General features: G+C 39.0%; 1 protein-coding gene across 23 annotated transcripts in view; it reads right to left on the bottom strand.

Annotated features, from left to right (window-relative positions):
• Window positions 1-20,068, bottom strand: part of LOC105479183 (suppression of tumorigenicity 7 like) — a 97,357-nt gene that overhangs the window by 17,458 nt on the left and 59,831 nt on the right. For 16 of the 23 annotated variants that reach the window (XM_024791985.2, XM_011737052.3, XM_024791977.2 and 13 more), the window contains 2 exons: window positions 14,625-14,775; window positions 9,417-9,509 (listed from right to left, as the gene is read on the bottom strand). The exons of 2 other annotated variants lie outside the window; for them this stretch is intronic. In XM_024791985.2, coding sequence (XP_024647753.2) covers window positions 9,417-9,509; window positions 14,625-14,775 — 244 coding nt within the window. Of the gene's footprint in view, window positions 1-5,837; window positions 7,142-9,416; window positions 9,510-14,624; window positions 14,776-14,808; window positions 18,584-20,068 lie in introns of those variants that run through there. 5 more of the 23 variants (XM_071092618.1, XR_011620924.1, XR_011620918.1 and 2 more) reach the window with 5 other exon arrangements.

Raw genomic sequence — 20,068 nt, 5'->3', positions numbered from 1 at the left:
TAAGAATCAATTTTATTTCAGAATAACATGTAAGTAAGTCTTAATCTTTTCAAATGAAATCTGCTTTTAAAAACAAAAAAGAAAAAAAAATTTAAAAACCAAGTCTCTGGCTGAGCAAGGTAGAAGACAGTTATCCATTACTTATCCCAGCATCAACAGCATATCTAAATAGACAGACAACTGTGCTGGGCGTGGGAACAGGATGGCATCATGGGAAAGAACATTGATTACAAAGTCATGCTGAGGTGACTTTGAAAAAAAAAGCTTTGTCACTTATTAGCTATGTGATCTTGAATAAGTTGCTAAACCCTCTAGAAGTTGCTATGGAGAGTTGTAATGATGAACATTTTAAGTGCTTAATAAATGTGAGTTGCAGCCACGGGTGGCGGCTCATGTCTGTAATCCCAGCACTTTGGTGGTGCTGAAGAGGAGGATTGCTTAAAGCCAGGCATTTGACACTAGTCTAAGCAAAATAATGAGACCCCCATCTCTTTAAAATTTTTAAAAATTAGCCCAGCATGGTGGTGTGTGCCTGTAGTCCCAGCTACGCAGGAGGATGAGGTGGGAAAATCACTGGAGCTCAGGAGTTTGAGGTTGCAGTGAGCTATGATCATTCTACTGCACTCCAGCCTGGGTGACAGATCTGTCTCCAAATAAATACATAAATCTGAGTTGCTACTTTTTTTTTTTTTTGAAGAAGAGTCTCACTCTGTTGCCCAGGCTAAAGTGCAGTGACACGATCTTGGCTCACTGCAACCTCTGCCGCCCAGGTTTAAGTGACTCTTGTGCCTTAGCCTCCCAAGTAGCTGGGATTACAGGCACAGGCCACCACGCCCAGTTACTTTTTTGTATTTTTAGTAGAGAGGGGTTTTGCCACGTTGGCCAGGCAGGTCTCAAACTCCTGGCCAAAAGTGATCTGTCCACCTTGGCCTCCCAAAGTGCTGGGATTACAGGTGTGAGCCACCACACCTGGCCTTGAGTTGTTATTAATTATTGTTCTTTGGGAGCTCAAAAACTAGTATGGAGAAAGAGGCAGACATGTCATTGGTGATTTCCTAGAACTATCAGTTAATAATTTTATCCAGTTATTAATGTGTTTATATATGTGGCATTTCATTAGGCACTGTAAAAACTAAAGTAGGTAAGCTGGGAGCAGTGGCTCACGCCTGTAATCCCAGCAATCCCAGCACTTTGGGAGGTCAAAGCAGGAGAATCACGAGCTTAAGAGATCGAGACCATCCTGGCCAACATGGTGAAACCCCGTCTCTGCTAAAAATATAAAAATTAGGTGGGCGTGGTGGCATGCACCTGTAGTCCTAGCTACTCAGGAAGGCGGAGGCAGGAGAATCACCTAAACCCGGGAGGCAGAGGCTGCAGTGAGCCAAGATCACACCACTGCACTCCAGCCTGGCAACAGAGCAAGACTCTGTCTCAAAAATAAATAAATAGATAAATAAATAAATAAAGTAGGTAGGCCAGGCATGGTTGTTCATGTCTGTAATTCCAGCACTTTGGGAGGCCAAGGCGGGTGAATCACTTGAGGTCAGGGGTTTGAGACCAGGTTGGCCAACATAGTGAAACCCCATCTCTACTAAAAATAGAAAGATTAGCCAGGCATGGTGATGTGCACCTGTAGTCAAGCTACTTGGGAGGTTGAGGCAGGAGGATGGCTAGAACCTGAGAGGCGGAGGTTGCAGTGAGCCAAGATCATGCCACTGTACTCTAGCCTGGGCAACAGAGCAAGACGCTATCTCAAAACAAAACAAAACAAAACAAAACCTAAACTAGCAAACCAAAGGCCTAGGATTCTGACCATAAATAAAGTCCCTTATCTTATTTTACCATATTTACACATTTACTCAGCTATTATTATTCTAGTGATTGGATATTTCATTATCAATTATACTCAAGTATTTATATTTTATTTGAAATTTGAAAATACTTGAATAATAATACTGAGATGAGCCTATTAGAGTACTTAACATGCAGTAGGTGCTCAATAAATGTCTGCTAAACTGAGAGCTATTCTGAGACTTCATTAGGCCAGGAAGTTGACCGCTTAGGGCTGGATACTAACCCAGGAATTTCTGATGTAATATCCTGCATTAGTAAGGGATGACTAATTTTGTGCTGAACCAAGGTCAGCTATAAATTTCACTTTTAAAACATAATGATTCACAGAGATTACACCTAAGCTTCCTTCAACAGCTATATTTTAATTTTTATTTTACTATATTCAGAAAGTATATACCAAAACACAAACTCATTAAAAATCCAGAAAATTTCCAGAACCTTGAGCCTTGTTTAAAGTAAAAGCACATCAAAATGGAAGTTTTAAAAGGTAGAAACATTAGAAACTGTAGAGAACATTGTGTTTTCAGCACCCAGAGAATCAGTCAGCAATCCCCTTTGCCCTGTCCCTCAGCTGTGAGAGGCCAACTTCTTCTTCTTCCCAACTTCAAATCAAGAGAAACAAACCCTGGTATTCAAGAAGGTGGGAAACACATACAATACAGCAAAGTTAATAATATTAGCTAACCTATATAGCATTTTATGGTTTATAAAGAACTTTAATTTATATTAACTCATTTAATTCTTTTCAGTAACCGTAAGAGATAGTAGTATTATTCTCAGTTTATAAGGTAGAAAACTGCATAGCTTTAGTAAGGAAATTTCCTGAAATATGAGATTTTTTTTTTTTTTTTTTTTTTTTTTTGAGACGGAGTCTCGCTGTGTCGCCCAGGCTGGAGTGCAGTGGCCCGATCTCGGCTCACTGCAAGCTCGCCTCCCAGGTTCACGCCATTCTCCCGCCTCAGTCTCCGAGTAGCTGGGACTACAGGCGCCCGCCACCACGCCCGGCTAGTTTTTTGTATTTTTAGTAGAGACGGGGTTTCACCATGTTAGCCAGGATGGTCTCGATCTTCTGACCTCGTGATCCACCCGCCTCGGCCTCCCAAAGTGCTGGGATTACAGGCTTGAGCCACCGCGCCCGGCCAGAGATTTTTATACTGTAGGAGAGACCTAATTATTTCTTTCTGGATTGCTTTCTGTAGATTCATTTGTCAGTCAATGTTTGGCTAACACATCAAAATAATAGATGACTGACTATTACAGAAACACTCCCTTGGAACGAAAGTTCAAATTTCATCACTGGCTTGTAGAGAAAAATTTATCAGAAGGCATAAAAGACGACTAAATAGCTATGTGAACTAGGGGAATAGTTCAACTCTGAACTTATGAGGTCCATAAGCAAATTCCAGAATGCGGTAAGTCATATCAAGGTTGAAGGAAAATTAAAAACAAAAAACATTAAGTACTCCTGGGTATTAAAACTCCATATTGTTAACAATTTGTTCATTCTACCATAGCCACAGACAGAAAAAATACTCTAAGAACATAAAATAGAATCAAACAAAACCCCCCAGCATATTACCCCTCTCCTACCTTCTGGAGTTTGCACCCTATATGGAGTTGGAATTTATAAAGTCTTGCCAAAAATAAACTGGTCTTATAGCTTATGGCTTTGACAACATGATAATAACCCTGATTTTATTCATATTACTATGTAAAATTGGCCTTATATTAGACAACCTTTGTAATAATTTACAAAGGAGGGCATTATTTTAGGCTAAATGTATTAGCTTAATATAATACACTCTTGCATACATCATGACGTTCCATAATTTAAGGTCCATTCTTTTGCCTTAAATATACTTGTTCCCGTTAAAATGGAAACACAATAAGAACAACTACCACTACCACCACTTCAGGAAGAAAAATAAAATTTCTCTCATTAATGACATCTTAATTGCTAGAGTCAATGAATTCTTTTTAGTATTTACTTTACCTATTATCTCAGATATTCCTCCTCACTTGGAAATTTCTTCTTCCTTTTAGTTCTAGGATATCTAGTTTTAGTTATTGTCCTGTCTCTCCGACAACCTCTTCACTGAATCTTCAACTCTTTCTGCCACTCATTCCTTAGACATTTTTAAGGAATGCACCCATGGTTCCACCCTCAGTTCAATTGTCACTGCATACAGTTTTCCTTAGTGATTTCATTTATGCCTAGGACTTCTTTTGCTACTTAGAAAATGATGACTCCCAAGTCTGTTTTTTGAGATGTACAGAGGAAGATATATGAGGACCACTGGCAATTTTATTTACACAACCTAATCTTGTCTTAGGCCACAGCTGACTGGACAAGGAGTAAACACCTGGATAAATTTCATTCTCTCTCTCCCAGAAGTTTTAGAAGTGGGATTGAGGCTGGTTGCAGTGGCTTACACCTGTAATCCCAACACTTGTTGAGGCAGGCAGATCACTTGAGCTCAGGAGTTCAAGACCAGGCTGGGCAACATGGTGAAACCTCATCTCTACCAAAAATACAAAAATTAGCCAGGCATGGTGGCACGTGCCTGTGGTCCCAACTACTTAGGAGGCAGAGTGGGGAGGATCTTTTGAGCCTGAGAAGTCGAGGCTGCAGTGAGCCGTGAATGTGCCACTGCATTCCAGCCTGACAGTGAAATCCTGTCTCAAAAAAAAAAAAAAAAAAAAAGGAAAAAAAAAAGAAAAAGTGAGATTGAGATACTATTCATTCTGTATTGTTTGCCTGAACTCATGACATGTAAACAGAGGGCTGTAGGGGCCTCAAGTTTGGCCACATGGTCTATGAAGAAAGCCAAACTGTAAAGAGAAAAGATGTAAGAATGAAGTGGATACACTGAGAGAAACAGCAATGACAGATCACAGAAAGAGAAAATGGGGCTGGGGAGGGAGGAAAGGAAAGTAAGAATAGGAAAGACTGAAAAAAGCATCTAGGGACAGAGATATTCAAATAATTGATTCCTGGAAATCCTAATGACTTTCTAGTCCCCAGTTCTAGTCCCTTACGAAGTTCAAATATAATTGTTGATTTTGAGTTCTCTGATAACCCGGTGTTCTTCCAACAAATCACTATGTATGTTTAAGCTAGTTCAAAGTTGCTCTCTATTACTTACGCCTATAACATTCACTAATTATAAATATTATATGTTTACTTTATAATCTATATTATATATATAACTTAAAAATACATCTATACCTATATATTACTTAGAGAGATAAAATATAGACTTGTATGTATATGTGTTAAGTAGATTATACTAGAAAATATATTTTTTTTTTTTTTTTTTTTTTTTTGAGACGGAGTCTCACGCTGTTGCCCAGGCTGGAGTGCAGTGGCGCGATCTCGGCTCACTGCAAGCTCCGCCTCCCGGGTTCCCGCCATTCTCCTGCCTCAGCCTCCTGAGTAGCTGGGACTACAGACGCCCGCCACCGCGCCCAGCTAATTTTTTGTATTTTTAGTAGAGACGGGGTTTCACTGTGGTCTCGATCTCCTGACCTTGTGATCCGCCCGCCTCGGCCTCCCAAAGTGCTGGGATTACAGGCTTGAGCCACCGCGCCCGGCCTTATACTAGAAAATATTTAAGCATATAAATTTCTGTGGCCGGGCGCGGTGGCTCAAGCCTGTAATCCCAGCACTTTGGGAGGCCGAGACGGGCGGATCGTGAGGTCAGGAGATCGAGACCATCCTGGCTAACACGGTGAAACCCCGTCTCTACTGAAAAATACAAAAAACTAGCCGGGCGAGGTGGCGGGCGCCTGTAGTCCCAGCTACTCGGGAGGCTGAGGCAGGAGAATGGCGTGAACCCGGGAGGCGGAGCTTGCAGTGAGCTGAGATCCAGTCACTGCACTCCAGCCTGGGCGGCAGAGCGAGACTCCGTCTCAAAAAAAAAAAAAAAAAAAAATTTCTATATATGTACATATATATATATACACATATACAGGTATGCATGTATATATGGATGAGATGTTACACAGGAAACACAGTCAAAGCTTGAACTTATTTATTTCCCCAACCCCTATTCCCAAACTGGCTCCTCCTTCTATAGGATAGATTTACCATTCTCCAAGTCACCCAAGTCAGAAAATTGAGAATCATTCTTGACCTCCTAGAGAGCTAGGCTCTCTCTCTCTCTCTCTCTCTCTCTCTCTCTCTCTCTCTCTCTCTCTCTCTCTCTCTGTCTTTCTTTGACAGAGTCTTGCTTTGTCACCCAGGCTGGAGTGCAATGGCACGATCTCGGCTCACTGCAACCTCTACCTCCTGAGTTCAAGCAATTCTCCTGCCTCAGCCTCCTGAGTAGCTGGGATTACAGGTGTGAGCCACCATACCTGGTTAACTTTTGTATTTTTAGTAGAGATGGGGTTTTGCCATGTTGGCCAGGCTGGTCTCGAACTCCTGACCTCAAGTGATCTGCCCAGCTCAGCCTCCCAAAGAGCTGGGATTACAGGCGTGAGCCCCATACCTGGTTAACTTTTGTATTTTTAGTAGAGATGGGGTTTTGCCATGTTGGCCAGGCTGGTCTCGAACTCCTGACCTCAAGTGATCTGCCTAGCTCAGCCTCCCAAAGAGCTGGGATTACAGGCATGAGTCCCTGTGCCCAGCCCTTCTCAAGCTTTCTTATAATATATTCTATACATGTAGCATTTAACACATTGTTCATCATCTTTTTTTTTTTTTTTTTTTCGAGACAGAGACCTCAGGTGATCTGCTCGCCTCAACCTCCCAAAGTGCTGGGATTACAAATGTGAACCACTGTGCCTGGCCTGTCCATCATCTTTTTATCAACCTTATCAGCAGCCTAGGAGTTCAGAATAGGGTGAGAGGGAGAAGGCACTAATATTTAGCATTTTAGTTAAGTACTTACAATGTGCCAGCCATGTTTATAAGAATACATTAATGAATTTGATTAATTCAACCAATATTTATTGAATAACAATTTTTATGGCAACCATTACAAGAGATACAGGAACAATGGCCAGGTGCAGTGGCTCACATTTGTAATCCTAGCACTTTGGGAGGCCAAGGTGGGTGGATCACTTGAGGCCAGGAGTTCCAGACCAGCCTGGCCACCATGGTGAAACCCTGTCTGTACTAAAAATACAAAAAAATTAGCTGGGTGTGGTGGTGGGCGCCTGTAATCCCAGCTACTCTGGAGGTTGAGGCAGGAGAATCACTTGATCCTGGGAGGCAGAGGTTGCAGTAAGCCGAGATGAGGCCATTGCACTCCAGTCAGGGCAACAAGGGAGGAAACTCCATCTAAAAAAAAAAAAGAAAAAAGAAGAGAATCCTGGCCTTCAAGGAGTTTACAGTCTAAAAGGGGAGATTAAGAAGTACATAAAGCACTCTGAGAATTTAGAGAAGGAAGAGATCACTTAGCAGATAAAGGAAAATAAAAAACACTAGGAGAAAAACACCAGCATACTCAGGTTGCCATAATCTCTCCTAAATTTTCATTTATCAGTTTAAACTTATCAACTAATTAAGTTTGACAGTTGTAAACCTGCAACTTTCCTTCCTAGACTTCAGTTCTAATGGCTCAGTATTGTGAAAACTGTAGCACAGGTTTATATCATATAAGAAAACATGGTCCTAGTGTTTACAGCCTTCGGCAAGGTTGCTTCTCAGCTAAATCATAAAAAGAGAAGTTAAACAGAAATGTACTAGTTTACAGAGAAAAGAACAGATGATAAGGCAGCTGAGACACAAAGTGTAGATTGTTCTTTTGAGAAGCCTGGCTTCCTAAAGGCAGGAACTAGACTGAAACACTATCAGCAATCATAATCCTACATATTTCTGGTTCTCCTTCTAGTTCTTTGGCTGCTCTTTTTCAAATCATTCTTCATAAAGATTGTTTGGGTCCTTTGCCTTTCTATATACATTTTAGAATAAGCTTGTTACTTTGTGTGTGTGTGTGTGTGTGTGTGTGTGTGTGTGTGCGCGCGCGCGCGCGCAAAATCCCTCCTGGGATTTTGATAGGGATTGTATTGAATCTATAGATCAATTTGGAGAGAACTGTCATCTAAATAATATTGGGGCCAGGTACGGTGGCTCATGCCTGTAGGCTCAGCACTTTAGGATGCTGAGGCAGGTGGATTTCTTGACCCCAGGAGTTCGCAACCAGCCTGGGCAACAGGGCGAAACTCTCTTTCTACCAAAAATACAAAAATTAGCCAGGCGTGGTGGCACGCACCTGTAATCTCAGCTACTCGGGAGGCTGAGGCACGAGAATCACCTGAACCCAGGAGGCGGAGGTTGTAGTGAGCTGAGATCTTGCCACTGCACTCCAGCCTGGGCGAGAGTAAGAGTTGGTCTCAAATAAATAAATAAGTAAATATAATTGGGTCTTCCAATCCATCAATATGGAATGTCTCTCCATTTATTTAGTTTTTCTTTAATTTCTCTCAGCAATATTTTAGTGTACATGTCTTAAATTTGTTAAATTTATTCCTAAGTAGTTTTTGTTGTTATTATGATTGCTACTCTTTTCTAAATTCAATTTTCAGATTGTTCATTACTAATACATAGATATATAATTAATATTAGTATATTTATCTTATATTCCACAACTCTGTTGAACTCATTTATTAGTTCTAAGAGTATTTTCATTTTTACGGATTTCTTAGGATTTCCTATATAGAAGATCATGTCACCTTTGAATAAGGAGAGTTTTACTTCCTCCTTGCCAATACGAATGCCTCTTATTTCTTTTTCTTGCCTGGTAACACCAGCTAGAACCTCTAGTAGAATATTGAATAGAAGTGGTGACAACAGATATCCTTGTCTTATTCCCGATCTTAGGGGGAAAGCATTCAGTCTTTTACCATTAAGTATAATGTTAATTGTGGGTTTTTCCGGGATTTTTTTTTAAATCAGGTTGAGGAAGTCCCCTTCAATTTGTAGTTTGTTGAGATTTTTTCTTTTTATCTTGAATGAGAGCCAGATTTTGTCAAATGCTTTTTCTGCATCTATTGTGCTTTATTCTATTAACCATGGTACACTACATTTTCAGATGTTAAACCAAACTTGCATTTGTGAGGTAAATCCCACTTGGTCATGGTATATAAGCCTTTCTATATGTTGCTAGATTCAGTTTCCTAATATTTTGTTGAAGATGTTTGTGTCTATATTCATAAGGGCTGTTGTTTTATAGTCTTTTTATATCATATTATCTTTGGTTTTGGTATCAGGAAGATACTGCTCTCATCAAATGATTTGGGGAGTATTCTTTCCTCATTTATTTTCTGAGTTTGTGAAGGATTGGCATTATTTCTTTTCTAAATGTTTGTAAGATGACAGTTCTTGTTAATATCTTTAATCTTGGTGTCCTTTGTTGCATTTAGCACAGGGTTTTGCTCAATAATTATTTGGAAATAAATTGAATTAGACAACTACATCCCAGAAGTAGCTAAAATAGTATTTAAACAGTGTCCTGAATTTCAACCAAAGGCACTTTTAAAATGGAGAATACTATGACAAACAATCTAAACTTAAAACTACTTGTAAGTTTAAGAAAACTAAAATATTTACTTACTAGGTAATAGCTCTCTATCAGCCATCTCTGTGCAGCTGGGATAAGGGTAAAATAGATGTCCTTTCTCTAACGGGTGTGGAATCATTCTAAAAGCTGAGAAAAAAAAGCTTGTGTTGATACTCAATTCTGTCTCATTTACCATCCTATACTATAGATCAAAGCTATTTTGGAGACAAATTTATATAAAAATTTCACATAGTATTTTATTTTCTTTTTTAGTGAGACATTTAGATACAAGAAACAAAGTAAGCAAAAGAATGAATAAGGGGAAGGATAAGATTTATTTAGATAATAGTGAACGGTCTAGTCTGGCTGGAGTAAAACTATAGGGAGTGGTAGATGAGACTGGCTGGGTCCTTCTTTGCTTCAGTCTCCTCATTACAAACACAATTGATAATTCCAAAGAAGAATTGATAATTCTGCTTCTTACAGAAATCTTCATATAACTGGGATGTATATAACTGTTGTGGCCATTACTACTGGCAACCTAAAATAGTTTTCAATGGCTCCTAACCTCACATGTGGGTTTCACCAAAGCTTTCTATGAGCAGATTTTTTTTTTTTTTTTTTTTTTTTTGAGACAGAGTCTTGCTCTGTCGCCCAGGCTGGAGTGCAGTGGCGCGATCTCAGCTCACTGCAAGCTCTGCCTCCCAGGTTCCCGCCATTCTCCTGCCTCAGCATGCCGAACAGCTGGGACTACAGGTGCCTGCCACCACGCCTGGTTAATTTTTTGTATTTTTAGTAGAGACGGGGTTTCACCATGTTAGCCAGGATGGTTTCGATCTCCTGACCTTGTGATCTGCCCACCTTGGCCTCCCAAAGTGCTGGGATTACAAGCGTGAGCCACCGCGCCCAGCCTATGAGCAGATCTTAATCTAGATCACGGGTCACCAAAGTATGGCCCTTTGGCCAGGTCTGGCCCACTAGGTTTTTGTAAATAAAACTTTATAGTTATGCCATTCATTTACATATTGGCTAAGGCTGTTTTCATGTTACAAGAATCAAGTAGCTGTGAAAATGTATGGCCCACAAAATCTAAAATATTTACTATTTAGCACCTTACAGGAAAAGTTTGCCCACCCCGATCTAGATTATCACCAACTACTATAGATTTATTAAAGAAGAAATCTTTATTGATCTATTCCATTAGCTAAGTACATAAATCTTTAACACTGTCAATAGGTTCTTGGAAACTGTGACTTTAAGTGAAATGTCATATAATAAATGACAATTTTACCATAGGCTAACTGATATAAACAAGAGTTAAGTTCCTTGGTCACAAAACATCACCAAACTTCTACATAAAGATTCAAAACACTTCTTATATTAAACATTGAAATAAATGTGAGCTATATATACATTTAAGATTCATAAAAACAGGATCATTATTTACCCAATTATTTTAGTTCAGGGTCAAGCATGGCCAGAGCCTATCATGGCAGCCCAGGGTACAAGGCAGAAACCCACCCTGGACAAGACACCATTCCAGTATACCACTCGCGCACACCCCCACACTCACTCATACTGAGACAATTTCGATACACCAATTAAGCTAATGTGCACATCTTTGGGATGTAAGGGGAAACCCACACAGGCATGGGAATATCTTGCAAACTTCACACAGACAATGGTCCTGGCTGGAAATCTGTTTTTTGGGTTTTTTTCCCTCATCAACATTATAATAAATAATGTTGAATGAAACAATATTATTTAAGGGCCTGCTGTAGTCATCAAAATTGTGATAAGATTTTTGTTTTTCCTTTCGTGTTTGGCTCTATAAACTTTTGTCACAATTTAGACTTTATTTATTTATTTATTTATTTATTGAGACAGAGTTTTGCACATGTTGCCCAGGCTGGAGTGCAATGGTACGATCTCGGCTCACCGCAACCTCCGCCTCCCAGGTTCAAGTGATTCTCCTGCCTCAGCCTCCCAAGTAGCATGTGCCACCACGCCCAGCTAATTTTGTATTTTTAGTAGAGACAGGGTTTCTCCATGTTGGTCAGGCTGGTTTCAAACTCCCGACCTCAGGTGATCCGCCCGCCTCAGCCTCCCAAAGTTCTGGGATTATAGGTGTGAGTCACCAGGCCCAGTCTAGACTTTATTTTACCACAATAAAAAGTAGTTATTTGTTCAAAGTCGTAGACCAAATTAGTAAATTAGTGATAACACTAATAAATCATTGATCATGATTCATGAAATACAGTATAAATCATAAGTGGTTGGGCACGATGGCTCATGCCTGTAAACTCAGCTCCTTTGGGAGGCCAAGGTGGAAAGATTGCCTGAGGCCAGGAGTTCAAGACCAGCCTGGGCAACATAGCAAGACCTCATCTCCACATACAAAGTAATAAATTAAATAAAATCATACACTTATTGAAAACCTGTTTGCCAAGCAGAATGTCAGGCAGTGAGGACACATACAAAATGAATGAGATAGAATATCTGCTTTTGAGGAGCTTATGGACTACTGGAGAAAAAGCAAAAGTAAGTTGAATTACTCAAAGACATTCAGTTTCTCAAGTACATAATCCCAGTTTTATTAATCTTTTCTTTAAAAACATACACACACACACACATATATATATATTAGAGAGAGTCTTGCTATGTTGCCCAGGTTGGTCTCGAATTTCTGGCCTCAAGTGATCCTTCCGCCTCAGCCTCCCTAGTAGCTGGAACTACAGGTATAAGTCACCACACTTGACTCATCAATTGTATTTATATTGTTATTGTCAAGCCACAGTATCTGGCCTTTAGCAAATGGTTAATGCAGAGGTTCCCAAATTGGTTCAAGATAATGTCACTTGTTAATAGTGAGTCCAAACAACTTTTAAAAATTTATGTCCTAATAATTTAGCAGCAATTTGGAAAAAAATACACATAAAGTTAAAAAACAGAATCAATAAATCAATTTTCTTATTTCATTTTTAAATGACCATAATTTCTTACTAATGAGATATAGGTATAAGCCTGTTAGACACTGTACGACTTCTCGAAACTTGGAATCACATTGGACACTACCATCTTCATTTCCTATTTCACACTGATTTTTGTGTGGTACTTCTTTTAATCACAGCAACTAACAAAACTCCAGCTTGCAAAGATGTAATGATATTGAAAGGAATGGAGAGTGATCTAATGTTGAAACTGTGAACTGTCTGGAGCTAATAGTTTAAGTAATATCTGACAGATGTCGAATTATTATTATTATTATTTTTGAGATAAGGTCTCACTCTGTCACTCAAGCTGGAGTATAGTAGTGCCATCTCGGCTCACTACAGCCTCGACCTTTTGGGAGGCCTCAGCCTCCCAAAGTGCTGAAATTACAGGCATGAGCCACCGTACCTAGACTTGAATATTGTATTTTTGTGTTTCCATTGAAAATTTAAAATGTTCTACAGCACTCCTGTGAATTGCTGCAACATCCAAGGTGCCTCAGAGTAGTTTGGGAACTGAGGGGGGTTAACCAATTTTAGTGAATAAGCGTTGAATTTATTTTTGAATTTTTAATAATAGCTGTGGTGTACTTTTCAAAAGAATTATGTGAATCCTACAGGTAAAATGTTTTAATTAAGCTTCTTTACTTTCTTGGTGGTTATAAGAAGCAACGATTAAGAGATCGGGTAGTTAGTTTAAAACAGTCCAATTTGTTCTCCAAAGAAGATACATAAATGGCCAATAAACACATGAAAAGACCTTCAACATCACTAATCAGGGAAATGCAAAACACCACCACAATGAGATTCCACTTCACATCCATTAGGAGAGCTATTATTTAAATAAAGAAAAAAACCCAGAAAATAACAAGTGTTGGCAAGGATGTGAAGAAATTGGAACTTTTTTTTTTTTTTTTTTTTTTTTGAGACGGAGTCTCGCTCTGTAGCCCAGGCTGGAATGCAGTGGCCGGATCTCAGCTCACTGCAAGCTCCGCCTCCCGGGTTCTCGCCATTCTCCGGCCTCAGCCTCCCGAGTAGCTGGGACTACAGGCGCCCGCCACCTCGCCCGGCTAGTTTTTTGTATTTCTCAGTAGAGACGGGGTTTCACCGTGTTATCCAGGATGGTCTCGATCTCCTGACCTCGTGATCCACCCGTCTCGGCCTCCCAAAGTGCTGGGATTACAGGCTTGAGCCACCGCGCCCGGCCTAGAAATTGGAACTTTTGTGCCTTGCTGGTGGGAATGTAAAATGGTGCAGCTGCTATGGAAAAAAACACCACTGAGCTTCCTTAAAAAAGTAAACATAGAATTTTATGATCCAGCAATTCCATTTCTGGGTATATACCCAAAAGAACTGAAAGCAGGAACTCGAACAGGTATTTGTACACCAATATTTGTAGCAGCATTATTCACAATAGCCAAAAGGTAAAAACAACCCAAGTTGAATGGGTATCTGTTCATTAACAGATGAATGGATAAACAAAATGTGGTATATACATACAATGAATTATTCAGACTTAAAAATGAAATTCTGACACGTATTACCAATATAAATGAATTTCAAAGATATTATACTAAGTGAAAAAGGCCAGACAAAACAGAACAAAAATTACATAATACCACTTACATGAGGTACCTAGAGTAGTCAAACTCATAGAGACAAAGTAGAATGGTGGCTGCCATGGGCTTGAGGGAGGCAAGACTGGGGAGTTATTATTTAATGGGTACAGAATTTCAGTTTGGGATAATGAAAAAGTTCTGTAGATGGATGATGGTGATGTTTGTACAACACTAGGAACGTACATAATGCCACTGAACTATATGCTTAAAATAGTTAAAACTAAATTTTATGTTGTATGTATTTTACAATAAAGAATAGGTTGATATCAGTTATGAAGAAAATAGCTCCATGTTGTATACATCTGAAAACAAAATAAAACAAAAAGAGACCAATTTTTAAAATATTAGAATAGCTCAACCACATTAAAAAAGCTGTAAGTCAAAGGGCCAAGTTTTCATTCTCTTTCCTTAGAAATATGTAACTTAAATGAACATATGGCAGAACACCATAACAGTTTCTCACTCTGCTTTTGTGGGATCAATATAACATTATGCATTTCTACCAATAAACCAAATATCTCATCACTGATTACCGTTTGAAACCAATCTGAACAACAAATCCTTATGGAAACCCAGACAATCTCATTTAAAAAGACTGCCTGTGAATGCAATGAATAGTTAGATTAGTGTTCCTTTTGGAAAAGAATACTTACTGCCTTCCCATGTACACTGTAACAGATTAAGAGCACCTTCTATTCGTTTCCAGTGCTGAAGATGAAAGAAAGCATAGGCAATTGCTTCACTATCACCCCGTTTCAGAATGTGTTCTGGAGGTAAAATTAAACTTTTCATCTCTAATAAATACTGAAAAAGTAAAACACACACATATACACACAACAGAAAAAAGAAAAATTAAACTGTGTTAAATTCAAACACCCATAAAACTATAGATTCGAAGTGTTAGAAAGTCAACCTGATTTTTTAAAAACTAATTGAAATGACATGAAGATTCTACTGATAACGTGTATAAAATGCTTATATATGCAAATTATGAAAACCAGAATATTTCTGTAGGTAAAAATAAGGTGATAAATGGCATGTGTGTGGCCTGGCTAAATACAAAATGGAAACTCGAGCTGAGGAGGTAATATGAGAGCAACTATTTATTTTTCCAAAAATGAATTAAATGTAAAAATTACACTTTTTTTTTTTTTTTTTTTTTGAGACGGAGTCTCGCTCTGTCACCCAGGTTGGAGTGCAGTGGCCGGATCTCAGCTCACTGCAAGCTCTGCCTCCTGGGTTTATGCCATTCTCCTGCCTCAGCTTCCCCTAGTAGCTGGGACTACAGGCGCCCGCCACCTCGCCCGGCTAGTTTTTTGTATTTTTAGTAGAGACAGGGTTTCACCGTGTTAGCCAGGATGGTCTAGATCTCTTGACCTCATGATCCGCCTGTCTCGGCCTCCCAAAGTGCTGGGATTACAGGCTTGAGCCACCGCGCCCAGCCCATATTTTTTATTTTTAAAATTTATTTATTTTTTATTTTTAATTAAGCCATTTCCTACTGAAGAATATAAAAGTTATGAAATCCAATTTTGGAACAATATTTGTGGCAACATTCAATTCTTTTTTCTCTTATTTACATTTTATAGGTGAAAGAACTTAATTGTGGAAAAGTTCAATTAAATTCATATTTACTAAGTTCAAAGCACTATGGTTGTTAGGGAATACCAAAGAACACTCTGCCTGTTCTCTGGAGCTACATAATGCAATGGAAAAGACAGATTTCTTAAGTGACTAATTATAACAAGACTCTGGTGAGTACTTTATTTGAGGTAGAAACAACGTACAAGGCCAAGCGCAGTGGCTCATGCCTATAATCCCAACACTTTGGGAGGCTGCGGTGAGCGGATCATGAGGTCAGGAGATGGAGATCATCCTGACCAACATGGTGAAACCCCATCTCTACTAAAAATACAAAAATTAGCTGAGTGTGGTGGTGCCTGCCTATAGTCCCAGCTACTCAGGAGGCCGAGGCAGGAAAATCGCTTGAACCTGGGAGGCGGAGGTTGCAGTGAGCCAAGATTGAGCCACTGCACTCCAGTCTGGCGACAGAGAGAGACTCTGTCTCAAAAAAAAAAAAAAAAAAAAAAAGAAAAGAAAAAAAAAGTGCAATATATGGGAATACAGATAGAGGTATTAATTTTTTAAATTTAGTTTTTAAATAACAGCCTTTATTGAGATGTAATTCACATACCTTAGAATTCACCCATTTAAAGTATACAATTCAAGGATTTTTAATATATTCAGAGATATGTGCAACTATCGCCAAAGTCAATTTTAGAACATTTTCATCACTTCAAAAGAAAATCCTGTACCCTTTAGTCACAACTCACTTCTCCCCTACTCCCCCAACCCCCTTAAGCAACTACCAATCTATCTTATATCTCTATAGATTTGCCTATTCTGAATATTTCATACAAATGGAATCATTTTGTGACTGGTTTCTTTCACTTAGCATAATGTTTTCAAGGTTTACCCTTGTAGCATGCATGGTACTTGTGCCTCATTTCTTCTAATGGCTGAATAATACTGCATTTTATGTATGGTATATATGTTCTGTTTATCCATTCATCAACTGACAGATATTTGGTTGTTTTTAGCTTTTGGCTATTATGAATAATGTTGTTATAAACACTTGTGTATAAGTTTCACAATGAACATATGTTTTTCTTTCTCTTGAGTAAGTACCATGGAGTAGAATTGCTGAGTCATATGATAACTCTATGTTTAGGAAGTATTATGATTTAGGGGCTAGAAATAAACCACTTGATGGGATTTGACCTGATATTTACAGATAGGTAGAATGTGGATGAGCGGACTGGGGAGTGAGGAGAACAGCAGGAGGACATAAACAAAGCACAGGGCCATCTTGAATAAAGGCACTGAACCAAGAGAGCACAGTGCAGGATGCATTTAATGTGCCTGTTAATGAAGTTGTAGTCTACCAATTCTTCTTCAGTTATGAATCTAAATTCTATCTTAAACTCCTAATGAGAATACTTGTACTAATATTATCATTTATAACAAAAGCAGTGTAATCACAGTTGCTATACCAATCAAATGTACTTGTTATATGTAGAAAGATACAAAGTTAACTATTTGTACAGCGTCTTTACTATTAGTCAACTTAAAACCTTTAAAAACTTATTTAGTTAGCTAAATACTATCTCCAAAGACTGAGACCAGAATGCACTTGCCCTTCTAGAATAGGTTTGAAATTACCTCTTTGGTTCTAAACAATTTGATATCAAATTATGTGTCATAAGATACAAATTATGTTAACTTCTCTTATAAAATATAAAAAGAGAAACATTCCAGAGGTGTCTCAAAAGATACATTCTCAGATTTCAAATTCTAGTTCCTCAGGTTGTTATACAAACTAATGGGATAACATAAATTAAAGAGCTGAATTTGTGAAACACTTTGTAAAACTGCTACAAGCAATAAGACTCTAGGAAGACTCTTAAAAACAAAAAGCTGTAGTGGTTTCAAAATTTAAGCCTTAATTTATTTAATCAATATACATGTACTCCTCATATTGTATCTAAAATAATTTTTTGGTTTATGAAATGTACCTTTCCAACAATTACTAAGTTTAATGCCCATCTTTAATTACTCTTACTTTTGATGTCTTTGGCTCTCTTCTCAAAGTGTAAGAATGTAGTCTGCTCATCAATTTATTTTAGCAGATGTCACAAACTATGAGATTATTTACTAATCCAGTTTGGGGACTTAACATTTCCCATTCAGTTTCTTAAAGGAATGCAGCAGAGGTTGTGTCCTGGTCAAGCAAAGCCCATTTGATGCCTGGTTGGGTTCTCTCCCCTTAGTGCTTTGGGCCTATATTCAGGAGGGTAATATTCTTTCTAATCCCCTCTAATCCTTGCCCATTTTTTTAAAACACAGTAAAAGATCACTCGCACCAGGCGGCTGTGGGAAAATGGACTCAAATAGCTGACCTCTGACATGACTCCTTATGTTCTTTGCAAGCGCACTAAGAGCTTCTTCAGTAGGAAGCAAAGAAAATGTGGTAATCACAGTGGAATTGTCATCATAAAAAGAATACTGAGTTTTCAGAAGAAAACTGCATAATACTTAAACCAGGTTCTTTCTATTAAAATTCTGTTTCATTTCACAGACAAGAGACAAAATATCCCAAATCATTTTCAGTGAATTTTAGAACTCAGAAGCCTTAAACTCCAACATGTTAAGTATTTAGTATATTCGTAACCATTTAGCAAATGTAAGCAAAGATATTCAGTTAACAACTATTCAGTAAAACTTATATTACAAAAAATATCAATTTGATGTGAAAAAACACTTTTATTTATTTTTTTTGAGATGGAGTCTTGCTCTGTTGTCCAGGCTGGAGTGCAGTGGCTCAATCTTGGCTCACCACAACTTCTGCCTCCCGGGTTCCAGTCTTCTCCTGCCTCAGCCTCCCAAGTAGCTGGGACTACAGGCACGAGCCACGATGCCAGGCTAATTTTTGTATTTTTAGTAGAGACGGGGTTTCACTATGTTGGCCAGGCTGGTCTCAAACTCCTGACCTCATGATCCACCCGCCTCAGCCTCCCAAAGTGCTGGAATTACAGGCATTGAACCACTGTGCCTGGCGAAAAAAAAAAACTTTTTAAAACAGCAACTATATACCTAAATTTTTACTGTTTAATAATCTAAGTGATAATTCAGGTGGTAAACACACATGGCAAACTTATTAATAAATTATACTTCAAGATTTTATATTAAAAATATTTTCTATTTAATCATTTTAAAAATCTTCCTTGGTTGGGCACAGTGGCTCACGTCTGTAATCCCAGCACTTTGGGATGCCAAGGCAGGTGGATCATGAGGTCAAGAGTTCAAGACCAGCCTGGCCAAGATGGTGAAACCCCGTCTCTACCAATGATACAAAAATTAGCCAGGCATGGTGCTGGACGCCTGTAATCCCAGCTACTCGGGAAGCTGAGGCAGAGAATTGCTTGAACCCGGGAGGTGGCAGTTACAGTAAGCCAAGATTGTGCCACTGCACTCCAGCCTAGGCAACAGAGCAAGACTCTGTTTCAAAAAGGAAAAAAAAAATATTCCTTATGCTAGCTTATTTTTTATTAAAAATAATTATTTGTTATTTATTATTATTGGTGGTCCTACCCACCAGCAAATATCCTTTCCAATTTGACTTTAAAACAAAGCAATTTTTCGGGCCGGGTGCGGTGGCTCACGCCTATAATCCCAGCACTTTGGGAGGCTGAGGCAGGCGGATCACTAGGTCAGGAGATCAAGACCATCCTGGCTAACACGGTGAAACCTTGTCTCTACCAAAAATACAAAAAATTAGCTGGGCGTGCTGGCGGGCGCCTGTAGCTACTTGGGAGGCTGAGGCAGGAGAATGGTGTGAGCCCGGGAGGTGGAGTTTGCAGTGAGCTGAGATCGTGCCACTGCACTCCAGCCTGGGCGACAGAGCAAGACTCTGTCTCAAAACAAAAACAAAAACAAAAACAGAAAAGCAATTTTTCAATTCCTGATTAGACACTGAAATAAAAGTTGACCCCCAAAATATAAGAGAAAAATTTCAACTTAAGGAAAAGGTGTATAAATTATAAGATTATTATTTTATCTCCTTCACAAACTGCTACTCAGGAATTTCCGCTACCCAGCATAGGCTGTAACTTATTACACTATAAAAACCGTATCCTTAAAATTGTACTACCACGCCTAGCATATTACACGAAAAGCAAGTATTAAAATACTTATTGGCCAGGCATGGTGGCTCACACCTGTAATCCCAGCACTTTGGGAGGCTGAGACAGGCAGATCACCTGAGGTCAGGAGTTCGAGATCAGCCTGGCCAACATGGTAAAACCCCGTCTCTACTAAAAATACAAACAATTAGCCAGGCGTGGTGGTGGGCACCTATAATCTCAGCTACCTGGGAGGCTGAGGCAGGAGAATTGCTTGAACCCGGGAGGTGGGGGTGGCAGTAAGCCGAAATTGTGCCATTGCACTCCAGCCTGGGTGACAAGAGCGAAACTACATCTCAAAAAAAGAAAAAAAAAAAACTTATTAACTGAGTTAATCTGATAAATACAGCTGAAAT

The sequence above is a fragment of the Macaca nemestrina genome, chromosome 1, assembly GCF_043159975.1.
Source record: "Macaca nemestrina isolate mMacNem1 chromosome 1, mMacNem.hap1, whole genome shotgun sequence".
In the NCBI taxonomy this organism is placed as follows: domain Eukaryota; kingdom Metazoa; phylum Chordata; class Mammalia; order Primates; family Cercopithecidae; genus Macaca; species Macaca nemestrina.
Note: the sequence above shows the minus strand (reverse complement) of the source record. Positions and strands in the feature narration are given on the sequence as shown.